Source organism: Geotrypetes seraphini, chromosome 3 (genome assembly GCF_902459505.1).
Source record: "Geotrypetes seraphini chromosome 3, aGeoSer1.1, whole genome shotgun sequence".
NCBI classification, from domain to species: Eukaryota; Metazoa; Chordata; class Amphibia; order Gymnophiona; family Dermophiidae; genus Geotrypetes; species Geotrypetes seraphini.
Window position 1 is genome coordinate 241,554,545 of NC_047086.1, and position 23,017 is coordinate 241,577,561.

A 23,017-nucleotide genomic window follows, 5' to 3' on the forward strand; every position below is an offset into this window, starting at 1 on the left:
CGAAGCGGATCGCAGGAGAGGTAAGTGAATCAGGCAGGATGGAAATTTGATAGTAAAGGAGTCGCAAACCGATCGGTACACGATTGGTTTGCTTTGTGAATCTAGTCCATAGAACCTAGCCTCATTTAGCTATAGTTTCAGTTCCTCTTGCACACATGCATCACTTTGCACTTGCTCACATTAAAAGTCATCTGCCATTTTGATACTCAGTCTCGCAAGGTACTCTTGCAATTTTTCACAGTTCTCTTGTGATTTAACAACTTTGTGTCATCTGCAAATTTAAGTGTCTCACTAGTTATTCCCATCTCTAGATCATTGATAAATATGTTAAAAAGCAGCAGTCTCAGCACAAATCTCTGGGGAACCCCACTATTTATTGAAAAATACCCTTCTCAAAAACAATTTCAAAATTCTTAGGCCAGGATTCACTAACCTGCCAGATCTGATCCTGGCAGGTCCGATCAATTCAGAAACCAAAAATATGTAGATGGCAAGAGGACTAGCAGAGACAACAGGAATGAGTGATAACAATTCTCACTGCTAACTTTCAACACACCCTGCCCGGGATTTGAAGTTAAGTCCTTGTTTTTCTAAGAACTGTGAGCAAATTTTTGGTTTAACGCTTTTCTTCTTCAATTATATTCATCACTTTTCTCCATTTATTATCAGTTTATAAACAATCAGCATTTATCATCTTCATAAAACACACTTTTTGATGTATAAATCAGGATGCACCGGGAAGGTGGCCTAAGGCCCAGATATTAAAGGTTCCTCCTATGGGAGGGGCTTAAGGTATCCAGGCCAATCAGGGCTTTAGGTCCCTCCCTGGTGCACCCCAGGATGCAATGGGAAGGGGAAGGCCCGCCATTTTGAAGAGGCGGGCCTGCTTACAATAGAGAGTGGGCATCCCTCTTGCCTGCTTCTACGAGGTATGGGGGAGGGGCTGAGGGGTTGCTTGATCTGGGGGAATCTGAGGTGACTCCTACAAGCCTATCAGACCATCAGGGCTGTATTTTTGTGTCTTGTTGGTGGGAGGGAAGATCTTCATGTAGGATAGGGAGTGTCGGGGGAGGGGGTCCAGGTGGCCTGGATGCACAACCGGGTTGCTAAGGCAGGATGTAGTGGGCATCCCTTCCATCTCTCTAGGTGTGTCGCCTTTGGAGGGTTCAGCAACCAGTGATTGTCAAGGGGTGGGGGGATGCAATGGTTGTGTTCGGGAGGGGAAGGCCAGGATGACTTTTTTAAAAAAAATATTCAAATTTTATTAAAAATTTTCAACATAAAATAGCAAATAGTGCAATACACTGCAAATTGAGCCACCCATGTTTATCCTTCACTGTGGCCTCACGGAATATATACAAACGATCATCCCCCCCCACACCCCCCAAACACAAACTCATTCAGCAAATAACTAAGGTCTCTAAGAGGCATATTGTTCCACACAGGAGACCAAATTTATGTAAATCGCCTCCATGCAGCAGGCGATGCCTGCTTAACATCCAAGCGCTCCTTATGGAGCAAGACATACACTTTATTTTTCCACTCTTTCACTGAGGGGGCCCAGGTTGTCTCCAGTTTCTTAAAATACACTTGTGTGCCAAAAGAAACACTCACTCAAACGATGTTTGCACTGCTCGTACCCAAAGAAAGTGGAAAACAATAAGAAGTCAGCTTGGCAAGGCAAACATGTAAGTCTGGAGAGATACTCCACCACTGCACACCAGAAACGCTGGTAAAATCCTACAAAGGACTGTAGCAGAACATGACTTAGGGGTGATCATCAGTGAGGACATGAAGACTGCCAAGCAAGTGGAGAAAGCTTCATCTAAGGCTAGACAAATCATAGGTTGTATACGTAGGGGTTTCGTCAGCCGGAAGCCCGACGTCATTATGCCATTGTACAGATCCATGGTGAGACCCCATCTGGAGTACTGTGTACAATTTTGGAGGCCGCATTACCGCAAAGATGTGCTGAGACTTGAGTCGGTCCAGCGTATGGCCACCCGGATGGTCTCGGGGCTCAAGGATCTCCCGTATGAGGAAAGGCTGAAAAAATTGCAGCTATACTCTCTCGAGGAACGCAGAGAGAGGGGGGACATGATCGAGACGTTCAAATATCTCATGGGCCGTATAGAGGTGGAGGAGGATATCTTCTTTTTCAAGGGCCCCACGGCAACAAGAGGGCATCCGTGGAAAATCAGGGGCGGAAAACTACACAGTGACACCAGGAAATACTTCTTCACCGAGAGGGTGGTTGATCACTGGAATAGTCTTCCACTGCAGGTGGTCGAGGCCAGGCGCGTGCCTGATTTTAAGTCAAAATGGAATCGCCACGTGGGATCTCTTCACAGAGAAAGGTAGGGGAGGGTTATTGGGGTGGGCAGACTTGGTGGGCCGTGGCCCTTATCTGCCGTCTATTTCTATGTTTCTATGGATTTGACCCACAAGACCAAAATATATGGAATAAAGTAGCTGGGTCATGCTGACACTTAGGACATTTTGCAGACTGTGCTATTCCTGCCCAGAACACACACTGGGCTGCCAGATATAGTTGCAGCAAAAAACTTATATTATAATTCCTGTAAATCCGAAGATTTGGTGAGGTGGCGAGAGTTCTTCAACAGTAGACGTAAAGCCTCTCCATTAGTAACTGGCTCTCCCCCAGGTTCTGCATTCCAGGCAGCTGCTGCCTGGTCATAGTCAAAAGTGGGAATTAAATTGTTCAGGCTGATCTGATAGAAAGAAATACTAGTGGTAATCCACATTGGAACCAATGACGTCAGCAGAAGGAACTACAACAGGACTACACTAACTGACCAGTTCAGGATCCTGGGGAGGAAACTGAAACTGAGGACAAGGAAGATAGCCTTCTCAGAGATCCTGCCAGTACCGAGAGCGGACGCAAGGAGGCAGAGCGAACTACAAGCAATAAACGGTTGGCTGACGAGTTGGTGCGAAGAGGAGGGTTTCCACTTTGTTCAGAACTGGACAACTTTCTTGGGGAAGAACAAGCTCTACAGGAGAGACGGACTGCACCTGAGCGCGACTGGGATGAGGATGCTGGCACGCAATGTCCAGAGCGTCATAGACTTGGCTTTGAGGAGAAGGGGAAAGCCGATAGTCGATCTGACCTCGACACATCGGACTAAAGTATCGAATAAAGATACTGAGCAAGAACATTGTAAAAGAGGACTCGGGACTGAGAGGGAATTTTTGGATAAAGGACCTAAGGATGCAATGCAGGGGCCCAGGGCACAAAGGAAACTAGCATGCAGGATTAACAGAGATCAATGGGAGCCAGAGGGGCAACCAAAAATGGGGAAACAGGCTGAAGATGAAACAGACACATCGCAGGAGGAGGATGACCGAGACAAGGCTCGGGGACTGGCAACCCATGAGGGGGACAGCAGAAGCGCCAGACCACGAGGAAAACCAGCAGGTAGGGCAAACAACAGGGACTTACATTGCCTATATACTAATGCTAGGAGCCTAAGGGCAAAAATGGGAGAGCTGGAAGTCATAGCCAGCAAGAAGGACATAGACTTAATTGGAGTCACAGAAACGTGGTGGGCTGATGACAATAAATGGGATGTGGCCATACCAGGGTACAAACTCTACAGGAGAGACGGGACACACAAAAAAGGTGGAGGAATAGCGCTATAAAAGTCTCCATACCCTCAACCAGGATGGAAACAACAGTAAGGGCGGATGGCTTTGAATCACTATGAGTTAAGCTACCGGTAGGAACTGGAACAGACATAAAATTGGGTCTGTACTATCTCCCACCTGGTCAATCGGAAGAAATCGACCAGGACCTGGAAGCTGAGCTGAGGCAGGTATGCAAAAGCGGAAGTGTGGTTGTGATGGGGGATTTCTACTACCCTGGGATAGACTGGAGTATCGGGCACTCAAACTGCATGAGGGAGACCAAATTCCTGGAGGCCACAAGGGACTGTTTCATGGAACAGCTAGTCTCGGAACCAACACAGGGAGATGCCACTCTTGACCTAATCTTCAACAGACTAGGGGGATCCGCAAAGGAGGTGGCGGTACTAGCCCCACTAGGAAACAGCGATCACAACACGATCCAGTGCAGGCTAGAATTTGGATCATCAAAGGTGAAAAGAACCACAACGACAGCACTCAACTTCAAGAAAGGGAATTATGATGCCATGAGGAAAATGGTGGGAAAGAAACTCAACAGCAACACAAGGAAGATGGAGTCTGTAGAAAAAGCCTGGACCCTACTCAAGGGCACGGTGCACGAAGCACAGAACCTGTGTGTCCCCAAGTTCAGAAAAGGGTGCAAAAAAAATAGAACAAAAAACCCAGTGTGGATAACAAATGCAGTGAAAAAGGCGATAAGTGACAAGAAAGCATCATTCAAAAAATGGAAAAAGGACCAAACAGAGGACAACCAGAAAGAGCACAAAAAACACCAAAGAGAGTGTCACCGAGTGGTTAGGAAAGCAAAAAGAGAATATGAGGAGAGACTGGCGGGGGAAGCAACAAACTTCAAATCATTCTTCAGGTACGTTAAGGGGAAGCAACCAGCAAGGGAGGAAGTGGGACCCTTGGATGAAGGAGACAGAAAGGGAGTGGTAAAAGAGGAAAAAGAGATAGCTGACAAGTTAAATGAGTTCTTCACGTCAGTCTTCACGAGGGAGGACACAACCAACATTCCGGAACCCGAAGAGATCGTAAATGGAGATCAGGATGATAAGCTGGTCCAACTAGAGGTAAGCCAAGAGGATGTGCTCAGGCAGATAGACAGGCTAAAGAGTGACAAATCGCCAGGACCGGACAGCATTCACCCAGGGGTGCTCAAGGAACTAAGGAACGAAATAGCAGAGCCACTTCGACAAATATGAAACCTATCCTTAAAAACTGGAGAGATCTCGGAGGATTGGAAAATAGCAAATGTCACGCCCATCTTCAAGAAGGGTTCTAGGGGTGACCCGGGAAACTACAGGCCGGTGAGCCTGACCTCAGTCCCGGGAAAGATGATGGAAGCGCTGATTAAGGACAGCATCTGTGAACACATCGAAAATAATGGACAGCTAAAGTCGAGTCAGCATGGCTTCTGCAAGGGTAGGTCATGCCTCACAAACTTATTGCACTTCTTTGAGGGGGTAAAGAGCCGGGTGGATAAAGGGAATCCATAGACATCATCTACCTTGACTTCCAAAAAGCCTTTGACAAGGTACCACACGAAAAACTGCTTAAGAAGCTATGGAACCACGGGGTGCAAGGGGAGATCCACCGATGGATTAAAAACTGGCTGGCAGACAGGAGACAGAGGGTTGGAGTAAAAGGCCATTACTCAGACTGGCAATGGGTCACGAGCGGAGTTCCGCAGGGGTCGGTGCTGGGACCGCTCCTGTTCAATATATTTATAAATGACCTGGAGGCGGGAACAAAATGTGAGGTCATTAAATTTGCGGATGACACCAAACTATACAGCAGGGTTAAAACCACGGAAGACTGCGAAGACCTACAAAAGGATCTGACGACACTGGAAGAGTGGGCCAAAAAGTGGCAAATGAGCTTCAACATAGGGAAATGCAAGGTCATGCATGTAGGGAAAAAAAACCCGATGTTCACTTACAAAATGGGGGGATCACTGCTAGGGGTAAGTAACCTTGAAAGAGACCTGGGAGTGATGGTAGACACAACACTGAAGGCATCGGCGCAGTGCGCCACAGCCTCAAGGAAAGCAAACAAAATATTGGGTATCATTAAGAAGGGTATCACGACCAGGACGAAGGAAGTCATCCTGCCACTGTATAGTGCAATGGTGCGCCCGCATCTGGAGTACTGTGTCCAGCACTGGTCGCCGTACCTGAAGAAGGACATGGCAGTGCTTGAGGGGAAGAGCAACTAAGCTGATAAAGGATATGGAGAACCTCTCATATACTGACAGACTGAAAAAGCTAGGGCTGTTCTCCCTGGAGAAGCGGAGACTTAGAGGAGACATGATGGAAACCTTCAAGATCCTGAAGGGCATAGAAAAAGTAGATAGGGACAGATTTTTCAAATTATGGAGAACCACAAGTACAAGGGGGCACTCAGAGAAATTGAAAGGGGACAGGTTTAGGACAAACGCTAGGAAGTTCTTTTTCACCCAGAGGGTGGTGGATACATGGAACACACTTCCGGAGGCTGTGATAGGCAGGAGCACGTTACAGGGCTTCAAAGAAGGTTTGGATAGGTTCCTAGAGGACAAAGGAATTGAGGGGTGCAGATAGAAGTAGAGGTAGGTTATAGGGATAGGAGTAAGAGGTAGGTTAAAGAAATAGTCAAGGGACCACTGCTCAGGCAATAGGCCTGATGGGCCGCCGCGGGAGCGGACCGCTGGGCGAGATGGACCTCTGGTCTGACTCAGCGGAGGCAACTTCTTATGTTCTTAGTTAGTGACTATGAAAAAAGTTCCACTACTGAGTCCACCGCCTCCTCATTGATTGTCTCTCGAGCTAGGGAGTGCACATAGTAGCGTACCTGAGCATAGGCCAGCCAAGCTTGGCTGTCCAAGTGAAGATCAATTTTTGTTGATCATTTTCTTTATTCGTAAAAGTTTGGAATGACCTTCCTTCTATAATTAGAGTTCTCTCTCATCTACCCATTTTTCGTAAAGTACTGAAGACATATTTATTTAAGAAATTTACTAGTGATCCTTCTTTTTCAAATCAATCATAAAAGATAAAATTCTGGCCTAAAAGATATAGTTTCTGTTCTAATCTCTTGTATAATTTTATTAATATTTTGTTAACCGAGTCGAGCCCTCCTGTTGGGATGAATCGGTATAAAAAAAATCAAAGATTAGATTAGAAGATCAGCAGGAGATTGCATCTCCCCCTCTTCAGTAATGACATCTCTAACATAATATAACCCCTGCTCCCTCCAGGCCTGCAGGTACTGCTTAGAGAAGTCTGGATCTAAGTTCAAATTGCCCAGTAGGGGAAGCAGGCAAGTGGAATGAGGAGATAGCTGAAGTTGTTTGCAAATCCAATGCCAGGCCTGCCTCATAGATGTCAAAATCGGGTGCTGTCGAGCAGGCAGTATCCGATGAGGCACTTTAGAATGAAGATAATGCAATAAATGAACAGGAGCCACAATTTGCTGTTCCAATGTCAGAGGAGTATAGAATGAATAGTCCTTGGTCCAGTCCAGCAGATGTCACATCAAACAAGCAACATTGTAATGTCTCAAGTTCAGTAAGGTAAGCCCTCCCTGCCCCAACCGGCCATGTGCCTAAGGCCCCGCCCACAGGAGGGGGCCTAAGGCTCCCGGGTCTATTCTGATTTGCCCAGGCGCCTTAGGCTCCACCTGTGGGCGGGGCTTTGGGACTGCTGGGCCAATCCGGCCCCATTCTGGAGTCGGCTGCCTGCCGGACGGGCAGGTTTGGCACCCATATGTCCGGCCAACTTTGAAAAGGTACGGGGAAGGGGGGTGGGGGGGGTCGTGATGTCGGCCAGGGGAGTCGCGGGTCAGCGGGGGGGGCGATCGGGGGTTCTGGGGGGGTGATCGTTGGGGGGAGGGGGGTTGCGTCGATGGCAGGAGGGCCTGGGATCCCTCCTGCCCGTATTGTAGTGGGGGGTGGGGTGTAGGGAGTCGCCGGGGCCAGGGGGGCTTGAGCTCCCTCCTGGCCCATTCCAGTAGCGGGAGGGGGTCGCCGGGGCCAGGAGGGTTTGGGCTCCCTCCTGGCCCGATTGTACTCGGGGGGGGGGGGGGGGTCGCCGGGGTCAGGAGAGCTTGGGCTCTCTCCTGGCCCACTCGAGTCGGGGGTCGCCACGGGCCAGGAGAGCTTGTGCTCTCTCCTGGCCCAATGTTAATTGCGATGGGTGGGTGATGGATCGCGACAGGAGAGATGTCTCATCTCCCCTACCGCGATGCCATCACTCCTCTACTGGAACTGCTGCGACCCGCGGCAGGAGAGATAGGGCATCTCTCCTGCCGCGGGTCACAGCAGTTCGGGTAGAGGAGTGATGGCATCGCGGTAGGGGAGATGAGGCATCTCTCCTGCCGCGGGTCACAGCAGTTCGGGTAGAGGAGTGATGGCATCGCGGTAGGGGAGATGAGGCATCTCTCCTGCCGCGATGGTTGTGGTGGGTAGGTTGCCAGGCCGCTGAACTGATGGCGCCAGCGGCCATCAGCTCAGCGGCCCCTTTTTCGGCACTTAGACCTGGTTTGACTACGTCTAAGTCAAAAAGGTCTAAGTGCCGACTAGGCAACCTGTAAATGTTTTGGTTATACCTGTTGTACACCTAGGTGTAGGTCAGCCCACCTCCCGCCCACTGCCCGCCCTTTCCCCTCCTCTAAACACACCTCTTTTCTCTCTGTGCGTCTAGAGGCAGGGGAAAGGCCTAAGCTGTTTTTAGATACGTCTAAAAACCAGCTTTGGTTATGGGTACTTGGACGATCAGGCTTTTTGATTGTCCAAGTAGCCATTTAGGACACTTTTTAGATGTGGGTTTTTTTTTTTATTATTAACCCCATTGTTTCTTGTGTTTTCTCTAAAAGGAGATCAAAGAATAAGTTGCTCATATATCCTTAAAATCTTACCCAGGAACAAATTTTGACCCACAGATGATCTAGTCCAGTAGTAACAAATGCTGGATTTATTCTGTATGTAAAGTTTTGAAGTTAACTTCAGGGTTAAATATGAAATACTTTCACATTTAATTCTGAAGTGGTTTCAATATGAATGGGGCACGGAATGAAGCCTGATTGATATATAGAGTTTAGTATTATGTTAACTGATCAATAAATAGAAAGGCTTGTTTGACAACTTAAGGCCCCATTTCGTAAATGCTCCAATACACAGTCAGTTCCTATGATTGTTGGAGCATTTACTGCGTCGGCCCATGCTACAGCACTTAGTAAAAGGGGGCTTTAAGTTGATCTTTCTCTTTAGACATAAAAAAAATGTGAGACTCCAGGACATTTTAGTGTAATACTTGTTAGAGCTTGAGCTGTTTTTCTGCAATCCTATCGCATATAAAACAGTACTATGTGATATTACTTCCAATTCTCTAGACTTTATCGGTCAACCAGCGATGGGAGCGAGCCCACTATCATTCAGGTCCAGATATCCCTTCCTGTGGAAGTGCACCATGTACAGGCATTGTCTGCAACAACCCTGAAATAGTCTCTGTTGGAGAGGATGGGAGAATAAATCTGTTCAAAGCTGACAGCAAGAAGATTTTGCGGACCATAGGTACATGAACTGCTTTTTATTTGAGGTATTTTTTTTAGCAGGGGGTGTGTAGGATTTAACAAAATGTTTTGTGTTCCAGCTTTATGTCCAATACAAATGTGGAAAGTATAACTAGTGTCCAAGTTGCTGCCCATTTGGGTGGTTGTGATCAGCAAACAGTTTGGTGTGATATAACAGCTAAAGTGGGGGACAACCATACAAAACTCAAAAGCCCTGGATTTCAAAAATGCAGACTTCAGTAAAATGAGAGAGGAGCTGATAGGATGTGAGAATATAAGAGAAGTGGAAGGCCAAGCTGAAAGGAGAAAATAAAGGCAAAAACGTTGGCATTTGTGAAATACAAACCCCCACACACACAAAACTCAAGAAGAGGAGCATAGAACAATACTAGATGAAATTGAAAGACACCGAGAAAGAGAGGTCTGGCAAATGTGGAAGAGCAAATGGCTAGAAACGTGAAAAAGGGTGACACAATTTTTTTCAAGTATATTAGTGAAAGGAGGAAAGCAAAAAATGGAATTGTGAGACTGAAAAAAGCTTCAAACTGCTATGTGGAGACTGATGAGGAAAAAGCTAACTTGCTAAACAAATACTTCTCTGTGTTCACAGAAGAAAATCCTGGAAAAGGACCACAATTGGCTGGCAAAATTATGCATGAGAATGGAGTGTATACTGCACCATGTACACAAGAAAAGAGTTATGAACAACTTGAAAAACTGAAGATGGACAAAGCCATGGGACTGGATGGCATCCATCCCGGGATATTGACAGAACTCAGAGAGGTTCTAGTGGATCCTTTAAAAGATTTGTTCAATAATTCCTTAGAGAAGGGAGAGGTTCCACAGGATTGGAAAAGAGCAGATGCGGTCCCTCTTCACAAAAGTGGTTGCAAAGATGAGGCAGGAAACTACAGGGCAGTAAGCCTTATTTCAGTTGTTGGAAAAATAATGGATGTATTACTGAAGGAAAGGATAGTGATATCCTGGAATCCAATGGGTTACAAGATCCAAGGCAACATGGCTTTACTAAAGATAAATCATGCCAAACAAACCTGATTTAATTCTTTGACTGTGCAACCAGAGAATTGGATCAAAGTTGTGCGCTAGATGTAATTTACTTAGATTTCAGCAAAGCTTTTGACACGGACCTCATAACAGGTTCTTGAATAAATTTGATGGGGAGAATTTAGGACCCAAAATGGTGAACTGGATTAGAACCTGGTTGATGGACAGAAACCAAAAGGTGGGTGGTTAATGGAATTTGTTTGGAGGAAGGAAAGGCAAGTAGTGGAGTGCCACAAGGATCAGTCTTGGGTCTGATTCTGTTCAATATATTTGAGAGCGACATTGCTGAAGGGTTAGAATGTAAGGTTTGCCTTTTTGTGAATGATGCCAAGATTAGTAACAGAGTGAACACCTCGGAGGGAATGGAAAACATGAAAAACGATCTGTAAAAGTTAGAAGAGAGGTCTAATGTTTGGCATTCGAAGAAGTGCAATGTAGAAATTAAAGGGAATTGTATGTGCTGAGAGGTGAGAGGCTGATATGCACAGATGGGGAGAGGGACCTTGGGATGATAGTGTCTGAGGATCTGAAGGCAATGAAACAGAGCGACAGAGGTGGGTGTAGCCAGAAGGATGCTGGGCTGTATAGAAAGAGGCATAAACAGCAGAAGGAGGTGTTGATGCCCCTGTACAGGTCATTGGTGAGGCCCCACCTTAGAATACCGTGTTAAGTTTTAGAGGCCATATCTGGCTAAGGATGTAAAATGGTCCAGAGAAAAGCGACAAAAATGGTTTGGGGCTTGTGCCAGAAGATGTACAAGAAGAGATTGGAAGACCTGAATATGTATACTCCAGAGGAGAAACAGAGGATATATGATACAGGTATTTAAATACTTGAAAGGTATTAATATAGAAACAAATCTGGGGGGGGGGGGGTCATGTGATGCGCTCGAATTAGCAGGATGTGCATTGTCAGGCTTTGCGGCACGTTCTTAAAATCTGCAAAAAAGCCGCCTCTACTACTACTTTTGAAGCACCTACACTCCTCTGCCAAGTGTTTCCAGTGAGCTGCGTTAGGCTGCTTACTTTTTGGGGCACCAGGAGTGAGGAATGCCCACAAAGACCTCAAAAGCTTCAAAGAGCAAGGCAAGCACGCAAGAACTCCAAAAGCTTCAAAGTGCAAGGCAAGCACGCAAGAACCCAAGATGGCAACAACCACAGCACTGGTTCCTCCCCAGGTTGATGACTGGGCCCTGGAAATTTCCCATATGGTTACCAAAGCATTAGAAGACTGCTTGAACAAGCTACAATCAGTGGTAGATGGAATTTAATGAGAAATTCGACACCCACTTTTGGCGCCCTCTGGAGGCCGAACGACGTATCTCAGAATGAGTGGAGCCACACTCAGGCGGGTCCACACTCGAGTGGAGAGCTTACAGGCACAAATTGTGTCTCTCACAGACGGGTTCGAGGAACAAGAAAAACAGCAATGACGCAACAATCTCCAGGTAGTGGGCCTCCAGGAGTCCCTATCCAAATCTGATCTCCATAACATCTTTCATAGTTGGCTACCAGAACACTTGGGCCTGCAAGTTTCAGCCACCACATTTGTTTGTGAAAGAGCTCACCAGAATTGGACTGAAACCAGCAAATATCACCAAACCTCGAGCAGCAATAGCTGGGTATGTTAACTGGCCTGAAAAAGAACAGTTTCTGAAAGCATACAGAAAATTAGAGGGAGCATGCCTGCTTTTATTTAATGATTATTCTACTCGGGTGGCAACACAATGGCAGGAAATAGGAAATGGCGCCCATCTGTACTTCCCTCCACAAGAAGGGAGTGCAATTCACTCTCGTATACCCAGCCAGCCTTCGAGTGTGGAGGGAAGCAGTGCTCCCTCTAAGCGGGCGGGTGGTGTGAGCAAAATTTTTTCCCCGTGCGCTAAAAATATCGGGCGCCAGCGCCAACTCGCCCGATTCTCCTCTCGCCGCGGCCTGCCATCTCCGTACGCCGTGCGCTGTGACGTGACATTGTGCGCTGCGAGGCAATATTTTGTGCGCCAGCGCACGCCAGCGCAGCTTAGAGGGAACACTGGAGGGAAGGCAAGGTTTTTACTCTGTCTAATAAAGTGGCTGCCCAGAAATTTCTGGTCTCTGTTAACCGGTCTGAGTCTGAGCTTGGAAATCCTCCAGCTACTGCTGATTGACTACAAATCAACCTGGGAGTGTAACACTCCATTCAGATCAGATACTCAAGTTCTAGGTACTGGATTTATTTGGTATTTAAACCTGCCTGCTTCTACAGCTTTTCATCACAGTGCTATCGGGTTGGACCCAATGCTGCTCTTCACCTGTGATTTTGCAACCTCTTGTTCACAAGTCTTTTGCATGCCCTTGTCACTAACTGATTGAGGTGCCTTCCTCATTAGGACTTGTTCCAAAGAACCCATGGACTGCAGTTGCACTCTCCCTTGTGGGGAGTGTGAGCGTAATATCTGGAAGGCTATCTTTCAATGGCTTTAATAGCCTGCACCAATATGCGGGGCACTCCCTCTAGCTTTCATCAAGGTTTGTATGGGGCTATTACCAGAAAACACATTCAGTCGCTAGGGGCTGGATCCCCCACTATGTTAATATGTCACCATTTATGTTTTTTATTTTTTATTATTGTTTCTGGATTATCAGGGCTACCTGGGGGAAGGATCCTCTTGGGAGATGAGGGATAGGGGGGGAGTGCGTTGGGAGAAGTATGTCTGGAGTGCGATAAATGCATTGTTGTGTGCCTGTTTGTCTGAGGTAATGAGGAGTTTATCCATTCAGTATGATATTTTTACAATACTTGGCACTCTTTTTAGAGCAACACCTACAGCTTGAGAGAGGGTTTGGGTGGATTAGCTCAGGGACCATTCAACCTAAGCAATATGATGTGATGTTTTTGCCTGCACAGAATTTTGGCCTATCAAGAACATGGTTAAGCTTACTGTATATACACGAATATAAACCAGGATTTTTGGGCCAAAAAATTGGCCCAAAAATGGGTGTCCCAGAATTTTTTTTTTAAGGTCGCCGCTGCCAGGCTCTGCCCCCACCTGCCTCCTTGCCGTAGCCTCATACGGTACCTCATCTTGGCGATCCACGGTGGAGGTGCAGTGGGCAGGAGTGAACTTTCCAAGTTCCTGCCCTGCTGCTAACTGGCTGCCCCGAGTTCTTTTGGCCGCTGAATGACACGAGTAGGAGCGCGATTTGGCACTGCTGCTCGGTACTAAGAATTTGCGGGAGGCAGTAAGGATGCTTCTCAGTACCGAGCAACAGCGCCAAATCGCACTCCTGCTCGCGTTGCTCAGCTGCCGAAGGAACTCGCGGCAGCTGGTTAGCAGCAAGGCAGGAACTTGGAAAGTTTGCTCCCGCCAGCTGCACCTCCACCGCGGATCGCCAAGATGAGGTACCATGTGAGGCTAGGGCAGAGGGGGAGGCAGGGGCAGAGCCTGGGAGGGAGGGTGCAGAGTCTGACGGGGAAAGGAAGGAAGGGTGCTGGGTGCAGAGTCTGACAAGGAAGGGGGAAAGGAAAGAAGGAAGGGGGCTGGTTTCATTGCCTGATAGGGGAGGGTGAAGGAAGGAAGGGGGCTGGTGCAATGCCTGACAGGGGAGAGAGGGAAGGGTGTTGGGTGCAGAGCCTGACAGGGGAGGGGAGGATGGAAGGGTGCTGGGCGCAGAGCCTGACAGGGGAGGGGAGGATGGAAGGGTGCTGGGCGCAGAGCCTGACAGGAGAGGGGAGGATGGAAGGGTGCTGGGCGCAGAGCGTGATAGGGGAGGGGAGGATGGAAGGGTGCTGGGTATAGAGCCTGACAGGGGAGGGGAGGGTGGAAGGGTGCTGGACGCAGAGCCTGATAGGGGAGGGGAGGGTGGAAGGGTGCTGGGTGCAGAGCCTGATAGGGGAAGGGAGGATTGAAGAGTGCTTGGCACAGAGCCTGATGGGGCAGGACACTTGAATGTTAAGCCGCCCGACTTATATTCGAGTCAACCATTATTATTTTTTTTTTGGGGGGGGGGGAAGGGGGTCTCGACTTATATTCGGATCGACTTATATTCAAGTACATATGGTATTAAGCTACCTACTCTCAATGTAGATGGGCTCTACTCCCCTATAAAATGAACAAAGATTTTAAACTGGCTTAGGAGGGAAAGAGTGGATATAGCATTCATACAAGAAACACACCTCACCAACAAAGAACATAGCAAACTGCAGAGAGATTGGGTAGGTGAGGTGTGCTTTATTTCATAAACAACTGCCGCTCCATGTTCATAAGATTTCTTCAAGAGAAAGATGGCAGATATGTGATAGTTCTGGGGGATCTTTGGGGCCACAAATGGCATATTTTGTAATTTATATGCCCCTAATGTGTATAATCATCGTTTCTTCTCAGACCTCATGGCTAAACTGACGTTATACCCTGAATATAAGCTGATCTTCGAGGAAGCGACTTCAATATCATGGCCAACCCCCATGCTTGACTGTAACCTGGCAAAAAAATGTCCTGGGGATCATGGAGCTAAAGGGTTGAACTTTCTCACTAGTCAGTTAGAACTCCTGGATGTTTGGCAGGTCTTGCACCCGATGGAGCACACCTATACTTTTTCTTCTAACCCCCATAATGTTTATGCCTGCTTGAACTACCTTTTGCTCTCATCATCACTGCTATCCCTAGTTGCTGATGTAAGTATCTTGGTGGTTCCCTTATCTGAGCATTATCTGGTGGTTTTAACCTTACAGATCACGTCCGATCCTTCCGAGCGAAGCTGACATTTCTCTAGCTACCTATATAGGGACCTCGTTTTCCATAAATACCTAAAGGAGCAGTGGATGGACTATTATCATAATAATTATACACCAGATATTGATCCTGTGATATTTTGGGAGGCCTCTAAAATGGTACCAAGAGGGTTTATCATTGCTTATGTGACGGGGAAGAGAAAGAAGCAGGAGACCAGAACTCCTAGCCCTCTCCAAAGAATTCCAAATATTAAGTAGAAAGCACTTTTCTAGCATGACATGGAAGGTAAGTCACCTTCAAGAACTAAGGCAGAGTCTAGATGCCATCCTCATGCAAAGCGCAGCATGGGATATTTATTACCAACAGTACAAATTATACTGGGAAGGGGGAGGAGCCGAGCAGGTCAAATACTAGCTAACCTGATTCTACCTACGTGGAAAAACCAGGTTATACTTTCCATTAAAGACACTCAAGGGAAAGTATATACTGTACTAATGAACAGCAAATTAGAAAACAGTTTGTCCAATATTATGAGGTGTTATATTCACAGCAACCTTTTATGAGTCAGAATCGCAACACTTTTACCAGGGCCTTTCGCTACCAAGGCTGTCCTGGGATCAACTTAGTCTTTTGAATGCCCCCATCACTTGCAAAGAAATTACAGATGGTATAAGGAACTTGAAACTTACCAAAACACCAGGCCCGGATGGATATGGGCCAGAGTATTATAAAATAATGTCAGACCTCGTCTCTCCTGCGCTGAGTTCTGCATACAATGCTTTTTGTCATCATAAGGGCCTGGGGCTCCCTAATATGGCCTATGTGGTTCTGTTGTCCAAGCTAGGTAAGGATCCCTCACAAGTGGGTTCCTACTGTCCTATTTCATTTCTCAATCAAGATGCTAAACTCTTGGCAGCGCTTCTAGCTAAGCAATTGAACATTTTCCTGCCACTATTAATACATGAAGACCAAGTGGGTTTTGTCCCCGGACAGTATACCTCTATGAGTCTAACTAGGATACCGATGGCACTGAACCTAAGCGGGGCAGAGGGAGCACAGCCGCTAATGTAGACCTTGACATGGAAAAGACCTTTGCTAGTATATCATGGCAATATCTATTCTGGGTTCTGAGTAAATATGGTTGGAAGGGAGAATTCAAGACTGGATCCGTTGCTTATATTTACACCCACAGGCTCGCCTACTAGTGAACGGCCAATTTACTGTCCCATTCTTACTTGCTCGTGGGGCCCGACGGATGCCCTTTGTCCCCCTCTTCTTTTTTTGCTTGCTAGTGAGCCGTTGGCCATCAAGATTTAGAAGGACCCACACATAGTGGGTATTAGTATAGGGAATTGGGAGAGCCACATAAATCTTTTTTCGATGACATTTTATTATATTTAAAACAGTCTTGCTGACCGTGGTTTGCAGACCTGGTACATCTGCAGTGGAACAGAAGCCTCAAGTTGCCTCTTCATTGCGGGCTTCTGAGTCAGGGGCCAGTCCCCATGAACGATCTACAGCACTTTGGTCTTAACAGCATGGTTCTTGAGCGCAAAGCTCTGATCCACAAGGGATATTCAAACATGGTTATTGCTACTCTTCTCCAGGCTAAGAAGCCATCTACTATGGTGGTCTATTCTAACGCTTGGAAGACTTTTCAACTGTAGTGTGAAAAGGACTAGGTAGAGCCACTATAGGCTCCTGTGCTGGTTATCCTGGCTTTCCTTTAGGCCAGACTGGAGAAAGGCTTTGCAGTAGCCTCCTTGAAATTGCTGAGCTTTTCTGTTTCCTGGCAGTGTTGCCAACTGCTCATTTGGATGTGATAAGATTCCTGAGAGGTGTGCTGTAGCTCAGGCTCCCGCTGTGACATCCTTTCCCTTCATAGAATCTTAACGTTGTCCTAAAGGGCCTCACCATATGAGCCACTTGGAGATGCTTTCTTTTGGATCTCATGGTCAAAACTGTTTCTGAGGGCCATTGTTTCAGCGCGACGTATCTAGGAGCTATAAGCTCTCTCCTTTAGGGAGCCCTACCTTAGATTTACGGAAATGGATGTCACTCTTTGTCCTGTTCCCTCCTTTCTTCCAAAGGTTGTGACTGATTTCCTTGTCAACCAAGAGATTGGTCTTCCTGCTTTTCAGTCTACAGATTCAGACAAGCAGGTGAACTTTGCTCCTGTACTTGGAAAGAACCAATGATTTTTGTCTTTCAGGCCATCTGTTCGTGCTTACCAGCCAGTCCCAGTGTGGAAGGCTAGCATCCAAGGCCTCTATAGCTAGATGGATTCACATGGCCATCTCTTCGGCATACATTGTCTGTAGTAAACAGCCGTCTGTCTCTCTCAAGACACATTCCATCAGGGGTGTCTCCTCTTCAAGGGCAGAGTCTCGGGCAGTTCATCCCACAGAGATTTGTAGAGCAGCTATTTGGTCTATTCTGCATACTTTTTCCATATTTTACAGATGTGGCGGCTCGAGAGGACATTGCTTTTGGGTCCTCGGTCTTATGGGCAGGCTCTTCTATTCCTCCCTAGATGTCAGCCTTTACTTTGATACATCATCATACATAAGGACTCTTAGGTGGATGTAAAAGAATGAAAGATTATTTTTACCCAGGTAATCTTTCTCTAATTCTCTCAGGAACCTTTGGTGTATTCTGTTTCACCTGCTTTTCTGTCTCGGATGTTTCTAGATATCAGGCCTGGAGCTCTTCTTCTAAGGTGGCTGTATGTAAAGAAAGCTTATATATGTAAGTGTATTCTTCAGCATCTGGCTTCCTTAGTGCTAGTTGCATTCAGCAGGTTGGTTCTCTACAGTTGTATTTTTTACAAATTCTTGTTCATTGTTTTTTTTACAAATTCCTGTTCTTTGTTGTTCTTATTCTTGTTTCTAAGTTACAGAGCAGAACAGAATTGTATAATGTATTTGAAGGTCATTCCCCATTCACCCCTTCTTTGTTTTCTATTCTAGTGGAGCTCGATTGCTTTGGGATGTAACTGAAAGGGGACACTGGGCTCCACCTCCATGTGGGAGTGCTTAAAACTGTAAGTAGTCACACTTCTGCAAGTCCAGTTTGGATATGGATTGATCACCATGTATACAAACTCTTGAGAGGATTAACAGAAAGATTATCCAGGTAACCTAATCTTTCAAGATGTTGCTATGCATAATCTTTTGAGACCATAAACCTCTTCTTGTTAAGGTGTGATTTATTTACGAGAATGTAACATTTCAGATAATTCAGATGGATGGAAGCTCATAGACAAGGGTACAGTTTTATTGTAAGGTATGTAGAATTTCTCTATATATTTTTCCTGTGATTTTCTACATAACTTTATTTATTTAAAAAACTTACAGCCCACTTAAAACCTAAGCAGGTACCCTAGCAAACATACATAATAAAAAATTATCTTTGCTATAGATAATGCTGACAGCAGCACTCTCCACGCAGTGACTTTTCTTCGTACCACTGAGATTATGACTGTGAATTCCATTGGACAGCTGAAAATGTGGGACTTCAGGCAGCAAGGCAATGAGCCATCACAAATATTTTTCTTGTAAGTATTAAATTTTAGCAGCATGGTTTTGTAAGACTAGAAGTATTTCTCCCTTTAGACAGATTGGTGTAAACCATGTAGATTGCTAGTATATTCCTTTTATAATGCTTCATGAATCTATACAGCACAAAAATGGAATAAAGAAGACAATATAGAACAGGGGTGCTCAAACCTGTCCTGAGATTTGTATCTGAGGAGGTCTGCAGGCCAAGTCGGATTTTCAGAATATCACTAACAAACATGCATGAGAGAGATGTGCATGCCTGTCACCTCCATTATATGCAAATCTCTTGCATGCATTATATTTTTGTGTGGATATCACTGTAAGACACAAACTGTTGCTGTAGAGATAACTGAGGAATGCAGGCAGTGATTCTCTGTCACTTGGACCATTCTAATGCTGTTTTTGCCAGGTTACCTAAAAGCATTACACAGGTTACAAAAAGTACAAATCTGGCAACAAATGTAGTGACCCAGACTGTGAAATGGGAGCCAAGTTTTACAGGAACTCTATTAACTTCACTTGCTTATTTGTCCAGTGTTCTAGTAACAGAAACATCCTAAAACACTATTGCAAGATTTAAAGGTAGCATCTAATGGTTTACATTTCAGGCCTCCTAAAATGTGACTATTTGAATCTTTTGCTGTCTGTATGCCCTTGCTGTCACAGAGTGAGTCTTCCCTCTTGGGCAATTTAGGGTTGTAAAGAGGAGTAAGTACGCAGGATGCAGTGGTGGCCCTTGATCAAGGGGAGGATTCCAGAATATGCTGGCTGTTCAAGCCTTCGGGAACTGCAGTTAGACTTCCAGCAGGCTCCTTCTACTCAGTGTTCTGTCTTTAGTGGAGTAAGAGCACAGCCCACGTCTTTCCGCTGGCATCCTGATATGAGTGTTTTAGTCACGGAGCACTGGACTGCTCCTGAGGGCTCTTTAAAGGTAGCGAAGACAATGACTAGACTGTAGCTGCAGCTCAAAAAACCTCACTGGACCCCACCTGCCCATCCAACTATCATCATGGCTTCCTTCTTCCTTTCATATCCAAGCTATTTGAGTGTGCTGTTCTCCGTCACTGCTTGGACTTCCTTTCAAATCGACAGATTCTCGATCCTGTACAATCTGGCTTTCGCCCCCAACACTCCACAAAGACTGCCCTCACTAAAGTTTGCAGTGGCTTACTGGTTCATGGCCAGATCTAAGGGCCTTTACTCGATCCTCTTCCTTTTGATCTGTCTGCTGCCTTTGATACTGTTAATCACAGCTTACTCCTTGATACATTGTCCTCAATTGGATTCCATGAATCTGTCCTCTCCTGGTTTGCCTCCTACCACTCCCAACGCACTTTTAGTGTATGTGTTGGTGGGTCCTCTTCTGCTGCTACCCCTCTAGTGGTTGGCATACCACAGGGTCTTAGGACCTCTTTTCTTCTTTCTCTACACCTCTTCCCTCGGTGCCCTAATCTCCTCCCATGGCTTCCAGTGTATTACCTATAAGCTGATAACTCCCAGATCTTCCTCTGTACACCTGAAATTTCACCTAAAGTCCAAGAAAAAGACTCTGCCTGTTTGGCTGACATTGCTGCCTGGATATCATGCTATCATTTGAAACTAAATATGTCCAAGACTGAGCTACTCCTCTTTCCTCCTAAACCCTCTGCTCTTCTTCCTCCATCTCAGTAAATAATACTGTCAATGTTCCAGTCTCCTCTGCTCGCAACTTTGGAGTCATCTTCGATTCCGACTTCTCATTTCTACGCACATCCAACAAACTGCTAAGACCTGTCGCTTCTGCTCTCTTCAATATCACCAAAATTTGTCCCTTCCTCTTTGAACACACTACCCATAATCTTGTTCACACTCTCATAATCTCACGCTTAGATTACTGCAATCTACTTCAAACTGGTTTCTCACAGTGTCGTCTCTCCCTCTTGCAATTTGTGCATGCATGACTCATCTTCTACCAACCTCGCTACACATGTTACTCCTCTCCTTAAATCACTTCACTGGCTCCCTATCCACCATTGCATATAGTTCAAGCTCCTATTGCTCACCTACAAGTGTGTTCATTCTGCTGTCCCTCATTATCTCTCCTCTCTCCTTATACATCTCCCAGAGAACTCTGTTCCTCAGATAAGCCGCTCTTAGCTGTACCCTTCTCCTCCACTGCCAATTCCAGTCTTCGTTCCTTTCATCTAGCTGCCCCCTATGCCTGGAATAAATTACCTGAGTTTGTCTGCCAGGCCCCTTCCCTTCCCTTATTTAAAAGCAGACTGAAACCCCACCTTTTTGATATAGCCTTCAATCCTTAACCCTACTCTATAGAATAACATGGGGACACATTTTTCTCTATCCTTGTGGGAATTAATTTTCCTGTCCCTGCCCCCATGAATTATTTTCCTGTCCCTGCCCCATTCCTGTTAGCTCCATTCTCATCTACACAAGCCTCAAACACTTTAAAATCAAGTATTTGAGGCTTGTGTGGTTAAGGCAGAGCTTACAGGAATGGGGCAGGGATAGCGAGAAAACTCATGGGGACGGGGAAATTGAATTCCTGTGGGGACAGGGACAAATTTGTCCCCAAGTCATTCTCTACCTTACTCTTCTGCCCACCAACTCAACCAGCTGATTAACCGTTACCATTGACATTCTGTTTGTCTGTCTTGTTTATTTAGATTGTAAGCTCTTTTGAGCAGGGACTGTTTTCTTCTTCTTTGTGACTGTACAACGCTATGTAGGTCTGGTAGTACTATAGAAATAATTAATAGTAGTAGTAGTAATACAGAAGTGTCAACAGATGTTTGCTCAGCCTAAGGTGGATTCCTTGGTTGCTCAGGTAACCAAGCACACGTCCTGCCAAGTGAGGGAGGCGTAGTATTAAATGATACACAGGATCACAGAGTGGATGTGGTCCTTAAAAGGCAGTTTGAAGCTTTGGCCTTAGAGATCAAAGCAGCTGCAGCAATCTCTCTTGTGGCATGCATTTGTCATACCAGTATTTTCAAAACCTGTTTTCTAGATGGGTTTCTGTGTCATTTGCCTGTAGTTCATCTAAATCTCAAGGGGCTGTGTTGAAGGTGTGGTTATGGCAGGCTTATGATTTGGATGTTTTTCAGCCATAACACATTTAAGAATACGTCCAGGGCACAATTTTGGATATTTGAGGCTAGACCTGTTTTAATAATGAATAAGTACCAAATTGGTTCCCAAACTGACCACTGGAGGGATGAAGGTATGACCCCCCACTCGGTTACTACCTCCTACCATCCCTCCAAAGATATGAACTGAAACAGTGCATACTTATCTGTATGATAGCTTTAGATGGTATGGGAAGTCCTGATAGAGCAGCAAGCAGATCTCTGGAGAAGCCTGATGCTCACTGCAGTGGACACCAAAAATGGGGACCCAGACCCATATCCCACTTTAACTACTAAGCTTGTGGTGGAAAATGTGAGCCTACCAAAACCCGCCCGAAACCTACTGTACTGACATATAGGTGACACCTGCAGGCATAAGGGCTATTGGTGTGTCTTAAAGTTATGCACGGTTTATAGAACATCACATAGCTTTGGGGCTTGTGACTAAATTTAGGCAAGACCATTTACACCATCTAAAACCTGGCATAAATCCTTGTGCCTAACTTAGTCACAGATCGGGTATATTGTAATCTGTAACAGTGCATAAATTTTCGAATGCACATGACCCATCCATGCTCCTCCCATGCCCACACCCTTCTTTTGGTTTCACTCACTTTTCTAGAATATGCCTAAAAAGATGTGCTCGTAAATTCTAATTGGTGTTAATTAGTGCCAATAATGCTTGTTAGTGACCAATTATTGGGGCTAATTGACTTGTTAATTGGATTGGATTTATTATATTTGATATACCACTTGTAAATGAGTATTATGTGGTTTACAATACTAATACATTAGAAATTAGGGTTACATTTTCAGTCATTAGAAAATGTCCCTCTCTGTCCCAGTGGGCTCACTAATTATAGTATCTATGTAAGAAGTATCTACTATAATAAAACGCTAAGCACGCATGCGCACTCTTACCGGCGTGATCCCTGATCTGTAGGTCTGTGGCCGGCAGGAGTACGCATGTGCGCTTAGCTTTGCCGTGGCCACCAAACAAATTGGAAACTGCTGGCCTCCCTGCTCTCCACCTTGAGCTGAACTCCATCCAAGAAAAACGGCACTACCAGCCAAAGTTTATTTTTAAGTTAAAAGCCGCTGCAGTGGCTCCTCTCACGAGCCGCGCAACGCTGGCGGCGATTGTGAGAGGAGCTGCCACGGCACCTTTAAACTTAAAAATAAACTTTGGCCGGTTGGTTTGTGAAATACATTCACCTTACCTTCGAATTATCCGTGTCTTGGGTTTCTTCCCTCTCCATTGCCGAGTCTCCCTGTCACTCATAATCTAGGGTCTGTGTTCCTAGCCTGCAGAACTGGCAATTTGTGGAAGATGCCTGGTA

General features: G+C 45.9%; 1 protein-coding gene across 2 annotated transcripts in view; it reads left to right on the plus strand.

Moving 5' to 3' along the window:
- The window catches only part of NUP43 (nucleoporin 43), a 78,053-nt gene that overhangs the window by 26,391 nt on the left and 28,645 nt on the right, over positions 1-23,017 (plus strand). For both annotated transcript variants that reach the window (XM_033936591.1, XM_033936590.1), the window contains exons 4-5: positions 9,037-9,217; positions 18,413-18,548. In XM_033936591.1, coding sequence (XP_033792482.1) covers positions 9,037-9,217; positions 18,413-18,548 — 317 coding nt within the window. The remainder of the gene's footprint in view (positions 1-9,036; positions 9,218-18,412; positions 18,549-23,017) is intronic.